The 15,595-nt window shown below is 38.7% G+C and overlaps 1 protein-coding gene across 1 annotated transcript in view; it reads right to left on the bottom strand.

The window, feature by feature from the left end:
- Nucleotides 1–2,505: 2,505 nt before the first annotated feature.
- The window catches only part of LOC108240365 (laminin subunit beta-3), a 29,052-nt gene continuing 15,962 nt past the window's right edge, over nt 2,506–15,595 (bottom strand). Inside the window, exons 10-23 of the mRNA XM_017423769.3 lie at nt 14,960–15,148; nt 14,723–14,878; nt 13,662–13,855; nt 11,813–11,909; nt 11,019–11,385; nt 9,644–9,804; nt 8,713–8,924; nt 7,603–7,809; nt 7,163–7,307; nt 6,862–7,069; nt 5,303–5,444; nt 5,035–5,211; nt 3,222–3,381; nt 2,506–2,906 (exon numbers count right to left, since the gene is read on the bottom strand). Coding sequence (XP_017279258.1) covers nt 2,767–2,906; nt 3,222–3,381; nt 5,035–5,211; nt 5,303–5,444; nt 6,862–7,069; nt 7,163–7,307; nt 7,603–7,809; nt 8,713–8,924; nt 9,644–9,804; nt 11,019–11,385; nt 11,813–11,909; nt 13,662–13,855; nt 14,723–14,878; nt 14,960–15,148 — 2,555 coding nt within the window. The 3' untranslated portion in view covers nt 2,506–2,766. The remainder of the gene's footprint in view (nt 2,907–3,221; nt 3,382–5,034; nt 5,212–5,302; nt 5,445–6,861; nt 7,070–7,162; nt 7,308–7,602; nt 7,810–8,712; nt 8,925–9,643; nt 9,805–11,018; nt 11,386–11,812; nt 11,910–13,661; nt 13,856–14,722; nt 14,879–14,959; nt 15,149–15,595) is intronic.

Genomic DNA, 15,595 nt, shown 5'->3' with positions numbered 1-15,595 from the left:
TAAAAAATTGAAATAATTTGGGATTTTGCTGATACTTGTGTATTTTGAAAAGGATGTTTACCTATTGTGTGAATGCCAAGTCAGCATTTCCTTTATTGGTTTCCTGTTTTTTACTTTTCCATATGTTTCGCATCTAACTACGTCTGTGTACTTTGTGCTATTTTAGCCATTTATTTATCAAAACATTCAGCTCATTGATAAGATGGGTGCTATAACTTTTAACTTTTGCAACTTTTATGCTTTTCAAAATATTTAACTTCATTTAAAATATTTTCCCCATGCAAATGCCTAGGAATATCTTCAGTTCCTTCAAAAACAATATTATTAACAATAATAAGAAGCTTTTTGTCATTGTATGCTACAGTGAAACTTTGTTTGCAGCACTTCCTGTGGCAGCTGCAGTGGATGCAGGCGACGGGTTTGTTGTTGCTCCAGCAGGCTTTCCACAGCTCTGGGAAAGAAACTGTGTTTGAGTGTGTTGGTGCAGGTTCACATGGTTCTGATGGTCCTGGGTAGGTGGGGTCATTGTGGATATTTGTGGCCAGCTGGAGGAGGCGGCTCAAGTAGATCTCATTCAGAAGTGGCAGTGGGGAGCTGCAGCTGATTTTTCTCTGCTGTAGTGCAGCTGGCATAGCATTCAGCTACTTTTGGCTTTTTAGCTATTATCTAGTGATTTCCTTCTTTTAGCTAGTGTTTTGCTCCTTTTAGCATTAACAACTCGGTTTTGACAGGAAATTTAGGCAAAGTCATTTAGCACTCTGTATTCACACTGCATTTTAGCAGGAAATGCAATATCTTTAGTTTTTACTGTACAGGTGTGGAATGACCAACTCCTCAAAGACAGTCCTGACAATAAGTCAGAAATGTTCAGAAGCAAAACAGCAGCTTAGTCTTGCTAATGTTAGTTAGCTTAACTTTAACTGAAGGTTAGCATTCACTGTCAGACAATCTGTTTCAAAAACTAAAGGGAACAGTGAAATGTGCCTAGATTAGAATATTTACTCACTTTGTGTCTGACTTGTGGTGAATCTTATCATCTTTAGACAGGGACACATGATGGGATGGGAGGGTCAGCTGATGGTATAACAGTAGGAGAGGTTCAGGTAACAGTGTTTCACAGGTTACTTTAAAAATGTGATTATTCACAATTCCAGGTTGCTCCATTTAAAATGTAATAGTGTAACTATTTTAATTACTTTTGAAAAGTATTTTAACTAATTAAATTAAGTTACTTTTTAATTACGTTTGTAAATTTTGACTTAATGGTAATTCTTGTAACTGTGGCTGTTAACCGTTTTGGCAGTGATAACCTTACAGCAGTATTTAACATGACTTCTTACTAACTCCTTTTAAAACTCACATCAAATATCAAAATAGTTGATCTATTTAATAAGGACAATATGATGACAGCCACCCAAGGTCAGACTTCCCCTCCTATTTTTATTGATATCATTCTTTAAATGCCATCAGTGATATCCTTTGTCTCTTGAAACGGCACCCTAGTCCAGTATTTCATTGCAGCATCTGTCCACATACAACACACGTGTCTGTGGGCTGCCTGCATAATGTTGAGGTCTTCTTGGGGCCAATCAGATGCCTAATTCTTTTCCAATCCAATATGTGTGGAATCAGCTCAGATGTCAACTATGGCCTTGGTCAGATCTGTGAGGTACCACTGACATGGGAACATCAGTGTGTCCATACTGCCAACTCTGTTGTCAATTTGATCTGATATCATAATCACTCTAATACAGTCACATGACCACATGAAAAGGCCAGTGTCATTTTATTTCCACCATTTGCCTAACTTTGTTTGTGTCAGTAAGGTTATTATTCCTAATTATCAGTGCAAAAAAAGCAACTGCTTCAATCCCAGAGACACAGACACAAATATAACTGTAAACAAGCTTTTATTAAAAAAAAAATACATAAACAAGTAATGCAAAACAGAAATTAAATATTGTACCAACAGTTGTACTACAAATTTCACTGTAGAGCAAATTGCACATTAAAGCATCAAATTTAAAGGGACCATATTATTCTTGAGATTTCACCTGATAAGTTCTGCCTGTTTTGAGCTCATTTCAGAATGAGCAGTTTTAGGGCTACGTCACTATTATGCAAATAGGCTGCTGTTGGCCACGCCCCCCGACTCAGTGTCCCGTCTCAGAACATAAAAACTCTCTGAAGGATTAAACGCTGTCGATCTGACACACATTTATATCGTTATTAATTCAAACTCTGAGGATTCTGACTTTGGAACAGGGCCACATTCTATATTGCAGCTTACAACAAAACATTTTCCTTTTCCAGCAGACACTGTTCAGTGGTAAAACCTGCAGAACTAATGAGATGGTCTTCTTGTAATGAAGTGGGTAGAGCTCCACTTGGGTTGCTAGGTGAGGGGCTGGGCTCAGATTGGGGTTGCTAGGTAACAAGGATTGTGACGCAACAATTCTGAGGGTTTTGAAACAGATTGTTTTGCAGACACCAGAAAACATTTACTTATTGTCAAAAAACGGCTGTGTGTTCGTTTTTTTTTTTTGGCGCTTGGACTGTTTCTAGAAGCAGTAGATACCCAAATGGAAGTACAAAAACATGCAAAAAGTGAATTTTGTATAATAGTTCCCCTTTAAGAAACAGGCTTTTTTTTGCATTTGGAGAAAATGTGCTATATAAGGAGCACAGATATATAAAAGTGAAAGAAAAGGATGTGAATGATGAAAATCTGCTGAGAGGTGCTGCAGTGAATGTGTCTGATAACTCCTATGCCTGGCAGCTATTAAGAATTTTGGCTTTGTCTTGAATTTTTGCCAGGAGGTCCTTTAGTTTAGTGTCTAGTCCTTTAAGCTTTTCTGATTTCTCCAAGATCTCATTCTGCAGCTTTTGGAGGGAATCTGCTTTTCCTGTAAGAAGAGAAGACAAGTGTTAAACATCCAGATCTGTCTCCAAGTGTCACACAAATGCCATCTCCTCTTTTGACAGTTTGAGACCCCATGAAGACATTTTTTTAAGACTGATAGCCAAAATACTGTCTGTAAGAATTAAAAGTGGTTTATAAAAAAACCCAAAACAAGTTGGTGTTTTCCAGTAATTGCTGTTTTTTTGACAGTTTACTAATAGAAGACCATGGAAAGAGCAGTGCTAGAGTTATTTTTATAGATCTGTGTCAGTATGTATCAGCTTGCGGTGTCATCATTAATATATTCGAACCACATTACCTTCTAGAGCATTCATCATATTTTCAGTGGTGTTAGCCAATGTTCCAGCGCTGTCCTGAAGTTTTGCAAGTCGATCTGCGATGGGCCCTGCTTCTCCACCTCCACCAGTGGTTCCTTTATCTTTAAGATCATTGAATTGTTTCTCCAGAGTCAGCAGATCCTGCAAATACACGTTTGTATTAGCATAGAACAAGACATTCAGCTGAATTTGATCTTTCTATAGAACAGTTCAGTTGCCAGATCTCAAAAAACAAGCAGTCTTTGCTTTTTAATCTGTGTGATTTGAAACACCAGTTTGGTGTCAGAGTGTTGAGAAGCTGTGTGGCTTCCTTTAGTGAATCTCTGTTCATATTTTAATGAGTAGAACTACCTGCTAGAAGTATCTGACCCTACCTAAAAGTTTAAAATTAAAGTAGCGGGAATTCTGTTCTGCAGTTGAAGACATTTCACCTCCTACTCAGGAAGCTTTCTCAATTCAAAACTGGAGAATGTGGAGTTCCAAGAGCTAAACTGCATGAGATGCTCTGTTTATACCTCTAAATTCACATGAAGAATAATCTCACTCCCCTCCCAATGGAGAGTCATTAGAGTTTTTGTTTGTCTTGCTCACAAAAGAGTCACACAAATGAAGGTGTGAATTAAAGGGAAAATGACTGGGTATCAGGCTTAATGCTCCATTGTAAGTTTTAGAAAGCTGAAAACTGAGCCCACCTCCTCTGTTTGAAGTTGTGAAATTGTTTTTTTTTCTCAGGTGACCTAAATGGCTTCCTTCACCCCCCTGTAAACCATCTATCCTCTCTGTCCAAAATATAAACATTTTGGTCTTTAAAATAGTGTTGAGAGAAAAGATAAAGACCAGCTTTAACCTTCCGAGACCCAAACTTTTGTTTGGTGTGCATTTTTTCATCGCAGTGTTCTTGTATCTCAAGAGGGTTAAGCAAAAGAGGACATCTCAGATGATACCCAGTCATTTTCTTTCTAACTCACACTTTCATGCATGTGACCAAACCATCTCTCTTGTGAACCAGGCAAACAAAGACCCATCTGTGTACAGCAGGCATAATTTCCTTCCAGAATGTACTCCAGGTTTAAAGAAAGTTTAAGGCCAAACATGTATTTGACATGCATTTGTTGTAGCTACACACCATTTATGTAGATAGTCCCAAGAGTTCGAAAATAAAGCAATTGGACTTCTGTCATTTGAAGACATTTTATATCCCATCCAGGGAGATTTGCCATTTTAAAACTAGAGAGTGTGGAGTTTCAAACTTTAAACTGAATGTCATACTCCACACTTTCCAGTGTTTAATTGAAAAAGCTCCCTGAATGGGATGTAAAACATCTTTAGATAACAGAATATAAGTCCAGTTGCTTTGTTTTCAAACTCTTTGGATTTGCTATGTTCTGGATAACTGAGAATCGACACCAACTCATTTATGTAAGTGGTCCCAGATTTTTCTTTGGGGTTTCAGAGACAACACTCAATCAACAAAAACACCACAGTGAATTCTTCAAGATGCTAAGAGTTGTTACGTGTTTTTACAAACCTCCTACATACTCGTGACCTTTTCCATCTGAATTGTCCAGAAAAGAGGCCATCACATTTTTTTTAAATACACTTGTCTTTTATGCTGCTGATGTTTAGTTTTACAGGGCTCACTGAGCTCTTGATTGTCCCTCTCTAACTTCATAAACCCCAAATTTCTGTATCTGTTTCATTTGTACTGTTGTTTGATGCTTACATCACTGAATCCTCACTTGTAAGTTGCTCTGGATAAACTAACCGCATGAAGAGAAGCAACAGGTATCTGACCTGATTTGCTGCAGCTGCATCTTCATTAGCCTTGTCTGCATTTTTCTCTGCATCCTCTGCCTTCTGGAGTCCATTCTTCAGCAGTTCCTTCAGGTCACCCAGTTGGGATTTCATTGGCTTTAGCAGTGCCGATACATCATCCAGAGCTTTCTCTGCTGGGCTCAACTGGTTCTTGACCTGCATCAGGAAAAAATGTTCAGTAAAGCCAGAGAAGCAGTTTTTTTTTGGCATTGCTAGGTTTTAAGTTGGCGTTGTCTCTGCTTCCTACTTGTGTCAAGGTTTCAGTCAGGTTTTCTGTGGAACTCATGCTTTCTTGCAGTCTTTTCTCCAGGTCAGAGAGGGCATCGTCAGATGATTCTAAGACTTCATCCAGTCTGCTCACATTAGCCCTCACTCCCAGTGCCTTGTCCCTGGAGTTAAACACCAATAAAAACAGTTTTTCCATTGTATACTTTTTGATAAATGTAAAGGTTTATAACACTTTTTTTCTGTGGACCTGTATAAAGCATACTTACGTGCAAGTAGATTTATGCTAGATTTAAATTTACGGCCACATTTTCAGCTTTATTTACTTATTTCCTGCACCTATTTTCTCTTTAATTCTAATTTTGATAAATTACTCTTTAAATTTAGTATTTTTATCCAAATTTAGCTTGAAATGGGATCTTATTATAATATGACTTCATGCTAACATGTATCATACCTATGTTCCCAATCATTAGACAGTGTTAGATCCATCCATCCCCTTTCTCTTATCTGTGGTCAGGTCATGAAAGTAACGTCCAAGAGGGACACCCAGACTTCCCTTTCCTCTGCAACTCTCTCCAACTCATCCTGGGGGATCCCAACATGTTCCCAGGTCAGAGAGGATACACACCTCCAGTGAGTTCTGGGTCTGCCCTGGGGTCTCTTCCAAGTGGGACATGCCCGGAAAACCATCCAGGAGACATTCAAAGCAGATCCTGAGCCACCTCAAAAGAGTCCTTTCGATGAGGAAGACGATTTCAGCGTCTTGAATCCAAGATCTTGTTTTTTCCCTCATGATCCAGTAAATTCAGAGCTTCACAGTTCACCTCAGCTTATTTTATTTTATTTTTTGACCCAAAACAAATGACCTCATAACTGCAGATGATGCCCCAATTCATTGGTTCATCTCCCAGGTACTTGAACTCCTCCACTTGAGGCAAACATTCAGCCAAAATCCAGAGGAAGCCTTCCACATTTTTTTAGTTGAGAACTATGTCCTAAGACATAGAAGAACCTCAAAATCAGGAGGAGCTGTGTTTTTTGTCCTAATTGTGGAACAGTGGATCAATCTTGCTGAGTTGCTGAGGGGGTCATGGGAATTGGTTTCTACTGCCCACACGTGTTTTGTGGCTCAAAACTATAGGTGAGGGTTGGAACAGAGATAGACCAGAGAATTAAGAGTTTTGCCTCTCAGCTCAACTCATTCTTCACCACAACAGACCACAGTAAGGCCCAGGTGAGGTTCCAATCAGTCCATCTCTTGCAAACACTTGAGCTCCTATACATGAGGGAAAAACTCACCCCTGACCCACAGGGCACATGCATCATGCTACTAAATGGTTTTAAATTAGGGATGGATGATTTTATTTCAGAATGTTGTTGTGCTATTGAGATTGCACAGAAATCTGCAGATATCTCTTTTTAACCCATAATTTCCCTTTCCCAGATAATTTACCTGTATTTAGCATGTTAATACCAGTTGCAAATAATGGTAAGAACACAGACTAAAGTGCAGCATCCTAAGACAATGGTGAACATTTTCAGGTCAGCATTTTAGGGGGTGGAAGTGAGGGTTCATACCTGGCATCCTGGGCCTCCTGCAGTAGTTTTTTGGCTGTTTCCAGTTGGGGCTCAGCCTCCTTCAGCACAGCTGTGCTGTTTGGTAAATTTGCTGCCAGATTCTTCAGCTCCTCCAGTTTCTTTTTTAGTGTATCCAGGCTGAGGGGCAGTTTGGCATTCAGGATCCAGTCACTCACATCCTTGATCTGAGTCAGGTTGGAGGATGGGTCTACACATCAGGACATTGGTAAAAGTTAGAGCAAAGTGGCAAAAGACAGCTTCCACCAATCAATCCACAGAGGAAGCCTTAAACATTCTGTACCTGACAGGAAGTCTTTGAGTTCTTTCACAATATTGCGCGTCTCATTTAATTCTTCTTCGAGCTGATCTCTGGCCTCCTTCATGTTGTTTGACAGGTCCATTGTTGACTGTCGAACTTGATTTGTTGTCTCTTGTGTTTTTTGAAGCTACAATAAAATAAAATAAAATAAAATAAAGGTTTAGAATCTGTAAAATGTCAAATAACCTGAAAATCATCTTTTTGCATTAGTAATACATAATACAATCTGTTATGTACTGGGTACATATAAGGTACATACCTGGTACTTACTGGGTATGTACTGTACCTGGTATTTATGTGCCAGGTACATACGACTACTTATCAATGATGTCCAAAGTCTGTACCCTGTAAGTATCATGGTATTTGGCAGGTATGTACCTGCTTATGTGGTAGAATGTCAACAATAAAGAGTAACAGTTTACCATCTCTGCAGCCTCTGTCATCTTTGCAGATAGCTTGTTCAGTCGATCCTTTACATTGTTGACATCAGCATTGGCCTTGTTGCTCAAAGGCAGAGCACCAACACAGTTTGTTCCCTTTTCACAAGGAGGAGTTCCCTCCGGGGGGCATAAATCCCCTGCCTCACACTGGAGAGGAGTACAAGGCTCTGATCGAACACTTCCACATACCTAAGAACAAAGTCTGAATTATTTACAGTCGGGCCATCAAACACATTCAGTACACAGAGACTGAACTTTACTCAAGTGCTGCAGTTCTGTTAGACCAGAGCATCAAACAGACACATATTAAAACAGTTTACTGGTTAGACTAGTTAGACAGATAAAGCTTTTGCTCCCCAGAGGGTGGCTTCTGCTGACTAAAGGTCAGCTTTTTATGTCAGGTTTAAAACAAAGCCCTGGAAGAGCAGAAAAGATGTCGACAGCACAGAGACATGTTTACATATGGGTACAAACTGATTTACTGTCAATGTTAACTTGCATACATGGAGTAACTCAGACTGTTTAAAACTTGGAATTCCATACTCTCCAGTTTGGAGTTGATAAGACTCCCTGGAGAGGAAGTAAAATGCATTTAACTAAAAAACAGAAGTTCAGTTTTTTTGTTTTTAAAACCTTGTTTGGATCTGCCATGTCCTGGATGACTGAGAAACTACATCAGCGTATTGCTGTGCGCTTTAGGAAGAACATCTTAGAAAGTAATCACTGGGTATACATCTACAACTGATTATTTCTGAGAGTCAACCCAATAAAAAATAACTACCAAGGCCAACTGAACTTAGGAAACACAAAAATGGTTTTAATTTTTTTATTTTACACATACTGAGTTAATTTTGTTGTAGTGGTAGCTGAGTCATTCCCCACACATAATACATCTCAGAAGACCTCACAGTACTGCAAGAGATCTTGCATATGGTTTGACCAAAACTGTAACTGTAACTCCATCCCTTTTGCTATATCTTTAATTAATTTATTTGTTTTTGTAAATCTAGAGTTTGATTTGAAACAAACGTAAAAACTGCAGCTTTCATGACCGTTTTGGTTAAAAGAAGAGAAGTTAACCATGGCAGGTACCTGTTTAGCAGCAGGAGTGAGGTCTGGCTGCAACGCCATGCTTTGGTTCAGTTGATTCAGGTCTCTAATGTTAGTTTCTTGTACTCGGCTCTGAATGTCTTTTGTCTGTTCTCTGAGATCAGTTGCCTCCTCAACTTTATTTGTGGCAGTAGTCACTTTCTTGGCTGCGTCTGTTGAGTTTTTATAAGCATTCTTGATGGTAGTAAATGCTCCTGCATCAAACACAACAAGTCAAAGTCAGTGGCTTCTATGCTGTGAATGAATCAGAGACATATTAGTCATAGTAAAATGGCAAATAATTCATTTTAAGAAAAAAGGCTTTTCAATCTTAATCCATGTTCTGCAACACCTTTTACAATGTTTCAACTCAGTTTATGTATATGCACCAATTCACAAGATAATTCACCTCAGGACACTGTACAAAACATTCACACACAGTATAAAATGTCAATTAATAAAAGCTATCTATCTAAGGAAGCCAACAGATTGCATTAAATCTTCACTTTGTTGCAATCTCCCATCTTGAGCAGCACATTAGTGAACTGGAGAAATATGATCTCTCCTTCTAACTCTCATTTGAACTCTAGCAGAAGTTTTTTCCAATCAACTAAGACTTTTTACAGATTTTTTAAACACCCAGATTATAAAGAATTACAATAGTCCAGTCTGGAAATAATAAATCCATGGACTAGTTTTTCTTCATAATTATGGGACAAGATGTTTTTATTTTTAGAGATATTACACAGGTGGAAGAAAGCGGTCCTGGCAACATTTTTAATGTGGGGATTAACTGACATGTCTCATAAAATGAACACCAAGGTTCATTACACTTGAAATGGAGGCCCTAATTCTTAAGAAAGAATTTGGGGGTTAGTATATACAGATTTTTCATTTAAAATGTTTCATCTAAAACTACTTAAGTGTTTCTAACCTGAATTGTTGGGATCTGTGGAGTTCTCCACAGCGTCTTTCTTGACTTTATATATCAAAGCCAGGCTGTCAAGCAGAGCCTGCAGTTCGTTCAGTTTAGACTCCAAGTCGGGAGTTTCAACGATGGCTGGAAGATCATTATCAACCTTGTCCAGATCGTCCCTTTAAGAGAGTGGAAGTTGATGAGCAGTCAGAGAAAAACATTTCATTTGAATGTTGCAAAATAAATGTGAAAGTATACATACAGAGCAAGGACCAAATAATTGTAGTTTTCAAAGTCATATACAGCTGAAACCAGATGTTTAAATACATTGTATAAAAAGACACAGAACCATTTATTTCTCACAGTCTGACATTAAATCAAATCAGACTAAACCTTTACTGTTTTAGGTCAGATAAGGTTCCCCAAAACATTTATATTTGATAAATGTCTATATGATGAGAGAGGGAATATGTTATAACTTTCTTCAAAGTCACACATTCACATACATTTTTTTTAGTATTTGGTAGCATTGCCTTTAAACTGTATGACTTGGCCAGATGATTTGTTTTCTTCCACAAGTTTCTCAGAATAGTTGGCTGGAATGTTGTCCCATTCCTCCTGACAGAACTGGTGGAACTGAGTCAGGTTTGTAGGCTTCCTTGCTCACACACACAGGTCAGTATACGTTCAGACCCTGCCAGTACAGGACTTGTTTCTCTGTGGATAATGCTTCTCTGAACAGCTTCAGCAACATCTTCACAAGATATTTTGCTTTTGTTTTTGGGTTTTATTTTGCACCAAAACACAGTGATTTAGGTAACACGGAACCCACCTACTTCCTGAGCTGTATGATGGCAGAACATTCCTTTAGTGTTTATACTTGTACATAATTGTTTGAACAGATGAACGTGGCCCCTTCAGACATCTAGAAATTGTCCCCAAACATGAACCAGAGTTTAGAGGTCATCAGTTCTCTTCATGATATCTTGGCTGATTTGTTTTTTCCCATGGTGCCAAACAAAGAAGCAGTGTGTTTGAGGTGTCCCTCCAATTAACTCAAACCTTATCAATTAACCTATCAAAAGCTTCCAAAGCCATGACATTATCATCATCTGGGATTTACCAAATTTCTCCAAGGCACAGTAATCCTGATATATATAAACTTGACATTGAAGAAAGTTTTATAACTGTCTAAAAACATTATCTCCCAATATTTGGGCATTTACCAAATCAAAATAATTTTGAGAATTCTAGCTGATCTAAAACAGGAAAGGTTTAATCTGATTAAACGTCAGTCAGTGAGAAAAAAGGGTTATGTATCTTTTTAGATAGAGCATGTAAACATCTGAAATCAACAGTATAAAGAAGAAACATGCAAGATGTCTGCAATTACCTGAGTTTAACAAGCTGGAATAAAGCATCATCAAATGGTGTAATAGTGTTGGGTGGACGGGAAATAGAGTCCCTGATCTGTTTCAGGCTAGCCTCAAGGACCTGGATGCGTGACCCAAAATTCCCATCACCTCCAGGAACAGTGGGGAATCTGAGAATAAGTTTTTCCAGAGTTAAGCTGATGTTTTTTCTCTGGGAGTCCAGGGTAAAGAAACAGGAGGGACAGAGTTCACAGGCAGGGAAAGAGTAACAGTGTCCAGGGCGGCACAAGTCACAACGAGACCCAGTGACGCCTGGCCGACACAAACACGCCCCTGTCTGCTTATCACACACTCCTGGAAGAGTTCCCTCTGCATCACACTGACATGCTGCGGAGAAACAAACAGGATCAGAATCAGCTGTATTATTTAAAATGCTAAAAACCCAAACTGTTGCTCTGACAAAAAACATGCATTTTCTGTGAAAATGCAATGTGAATGTTGAGTGCTGAAACTGACTTGTTAAAGTTAAACCAATTAGAACAAAGCTAAAATTAGATAAACCAAAGAAAGAGTTAAATCTACCAGAAGAGTGCCCAAAAGCTGAGACCACATCAAGACAGTAGTTAAAAACTAGGACCAGCTAAACAGTGGGTAAAAGTAAAACTAGGAAAACAGTAAGAAAACAGCAATCTGTTGGTATAAGCTAGAAATTAAGTAAATATGCTGAAGTAGTTACTGTCTAAAAAGCATACAGAAGAAACTACAAACAGGAATAGAATGAATGCTGTTTGGTTTCTATGAATGGATGACTCACGTTGACATCTGATGAAAGGGTTTCCATATGTGTTGTCTGGACAGTCAGAACAGGTCCGGCCTCCAAAGCCTGGTCTACACTCACACTGACCTGTCAGCTAGGAAAAAAAAAAAAACCCAAACAGATCTGAGTCCAGCTTCATTACAGAAGAGAAAAAAAATAACAGTGCGTTACAGAAGTATTCTCTTCTGTTTTCTTACGACCTGGAATTCAAATGGATTTTTAGTTTGATTCTAAAAAAACCTACTCAAAATATTCCATATTATTTAAGTTAAATGAGAGGGGAAACATTTTTTTAAAATAATACTAAAAAATAAAAATAAAACTGAAAAGTTGGGCATGAGTATGTGTTCGCTTCCTTTGCTTTGAAGCCCAATAGGGTTGTCAAATAAATTTCACCTGGGAACAATCGAAAAGTCAAATGATCTTAGTATATCTACCTGTCCTAATCTCTAGAATAAACACCAGTTGAGTAATAAACGCTACTACCAAGTAAGAGACATCAAGAAGACCATGGAACTCTGCAAACAGATCGGACACAAAGTTGTAGAAAGTACAGATCAGATTTGGGTTATAATACAAAAAATATATATAATGTAAAATATCATAAAATATATATTAAAAACTAACTCAGAACCCAGAACATCCCATGAAACATCATTTAATTTATTAGAGTGATCATGTTTTTGCCCATGTCTATGTGTGCATGTGGGCTTGTGTGTTACTGCCACAGCAAATTGACCTTAAAAACACATACTCAGATTATATTTGATGTGGTAGGAGCCAAGAGTAAGGATGACATTTCATGATATCACATGTAATTGTTGATTAAGTTATTTTCAAAGTTTGACAAAAATGGCCACAGCTCCATCTTTCCTCAACATAAGTTGATTTTAGTCTAAAACTCTGGCATGAATGGGGGTGGAGGGGGCAGACGAGAGTGAAATTAACTTTTTGTCCATTGAGCGAGCATAAATAGTTCTAAGATCCATCAAGGAGTTTGGAGATCAAATTCAAATCTTTAGGACATCAAGGACAACACCACGTCTAGGACAAATCTAACACCTTTTGTTGTACTAAGAACAACATCCCTGCAGTGAAGTATGGTGGTGGTGGTGGCATCATGTGGATGCTTTCCATCAGCAGGGACTGGAACACAGGTCAGAGTTGAAGGAAAGCTAGATGGAGCAAGATATGAAAAAAATTCTTGAAGGAAACTTGTTACACTCTCCCAGAGATTTGACACTGGGACAGAGGTCCATTTTCCAGTAGGAAAATGACCCGAAACACACTGTTGAAGCAACACTCCACCGGTTTAAGGAGAACCAGTAAATGTCCTGGAATGGTCCAGTCAAAGCCCTGACCTGAATCCAACAGAGAACCTCTGGTTTGATTTAAAGCTTGTTGGACACAAGCAGCACCATCCAACCTGAAGGAGCTGCAGCAGTTTGGTCAGGAAGAACCGACAAAAAGTTCAGAAGTTAGACAGACCAAGATCGTGGAGTTTCTACAAAGTGCTGACTTTTGAGGGGTAAATAGTTATGCATGCTTTCGTCTTAATAAAACAACTTTTCATCTTAAAGGAGGAAGTTACTTTGTGTAAATGAAAGATACAACTCCTGAAATATTCCTTTTAAATTCCATCTCTGAACACCAACAGGGGTGACTATTTTTACGGGACGTAATCACAGAGATTGTTTAGTTTTGTTTCTGTAAGCTGTTTTTTTTGGGTCCTACATTTTTAATTCTACCAAGCTCAGTCAGGACCAGTGATCTTTTCTCTCTCTCTGACTGAGATGTGGTGTAAGAATTCTAGTTAGAGGTCAAGGGTCATGCCTGCAGGTCCTACCTGGTCACAGGTGTCACTGTTTGATGTGGTGGGCTCACAGCCACAGGGCTCACAGCGAGTTGATAGGAATGGTTTCCAGTAGCCTTTTGAACACACATCACAGGTGCGACCATGAAAGTGGGGGCGACAGGGACACTGACCGGTCAGAGGGTCACACACATCTGACATGGAGCCATCTGGGGAACAGGAACATCCTGGAGAACAGGGTTAATTAGAAAACAGATTAAAGAAAAAAAAAAGTACAAGTACTGCACATCAGTATAAGCTCATCAGCATAGGCACATACTCAACAGAGCAGGTGGAGCAGCTGCTCTCTGATTTCCTAAAGTTGAGGAGCAAACTTTTGTTTTTGCTCCCTCATTTTTTACTTAAAAACAACACTTTATCACTCTCCAAAATAAGACAAACACATGTAGTGTTTGATGTTTATTGGCTCTACTTTATTTGCTTAGTTACAAACTAAAAACAAATGATATTAAAAATAAACATGGCATTCCACACCCCCATCCTTCAGTCCAACTCAGCTGCACTAATAACTGCTGCCTTGATAGTCAGGTTTTTAAGTGGTTTTAAAAGTGGCTTCATTTTTTTAAGTGTTGTGGCTATAAATCAGCCAAAATAGGATAAGAACACTGAATGCTTTTAGGAGCACAAGAAGTTTATTAAAACTGGAAATAGAAATCCCTTCAAGTTGATCTTATATTGACATCTACCTAGAGATCATTGAGGGTGATTATTTTTGTGTTGAATGAAAGCCTAAGCAAATATAGGATTTTTGTAAATGTCTAGATTTAGTTAATAAATTGTTGCATTTCACCACAGCTTGTTAAATAAAACTTAAATACATATCTTAATGTGATTCATATCCCAGCCTCCTACATTACAGTTTCCATTGCACAAACCACCCATACTCTGTGAATGGGACTATTGCCCTAATGTTTATAATGTAGACACCATTAAATCCCCTATTTTGTTCCACCATTTTATTACATAATCAGACACCTGTGGTCATCAGTATTGTGTGCAGTAAATGATGTACTTCTGATTATTTGATGACTTACTGCTGCAGCCCAAAGGGTTGGACTGACTCAGGCCGTAGTATCCTCTCTTACAGCGGTCACAGCGGAGAGCCTCCACGTTCACTTTGCACTGACAGGAGCCTGAGCTGTCCTCACACTGGCCCCCATTCACTGTCCCTTCAGCACTGCAAATACAGCCTGGGGCCACAAGACATTGACTGTAAGTGTTGTGAATAGGCTTTGGGACTTTCAATTTTTAATTTTTATTTTTCCGCTTACGTATGCACGCATCAGGTCGGTCCATTCGGCTGCGAGGGTTTGGCTGGTATCCTGGGGCACACTGGTCACACTTTGGCCCTGTGGTGTGGTGCATACACCCCTCACACACCCCTCCACTTGTCCTCCCACTTGCCTCATATACTTGCAGGTCAAAGCGACAGCGCTGGGCATGGTTGTTACACTCACACCCTGAGGACAGAGTGTAAATCATTTCAACAAACACATACTAATATAACCCTAAATACATCTAAGAATACAGACAATGCAAAAATGTAATGTGGATGCTGAGCGCTGAATGACTTTACAGAAACATGCTGAAAGAACCGAGTTGTTAAAGCTAAATATAGCAAAATGGTAGATAGAAGCTAAAAGTAGCAAAAGGTTAGCTAAATGTTAATAGCGATGGGTCAACTAACAGTGAAGATTGCAAAATGGTAGCTAAAAGTAGCAAAAGGGTGGCTAAAAGCTACAAATAGCAGTAATTGGGTAAAGGCTAAAGGTTTTATTGGTTTTAGATTTTTTTTTTTTTTATTTTTCCGTTTTGCAGCCTAACTTTTTTTGCAACCTTTGTGCTAGTTTAGCTATTCTTATATCCAAACTTTCAGCTCATTCAGGAGATGGGTGCTATCACTTTTG

The sequence above is a fragment of the Kryptolebias marmoratus genome, linkage group LG4 (genome assembly GCF_001649575.2).
Source record: "Kryptolebias marmoratus isolate JLee-2015 linkage group LG4, ASM164957v2, whole genome shotgun sequence".
Lineage (NCBI taxonomy): Eukaryota > Metazoa > Chordata > Actinopteri > Cyprinodontiformes > Rivulidae > Kryptolebias > Kryptolebias marmoratus.
This window is presented reverse-complemented; position numbering and strand designations above follow the sequence as displayed.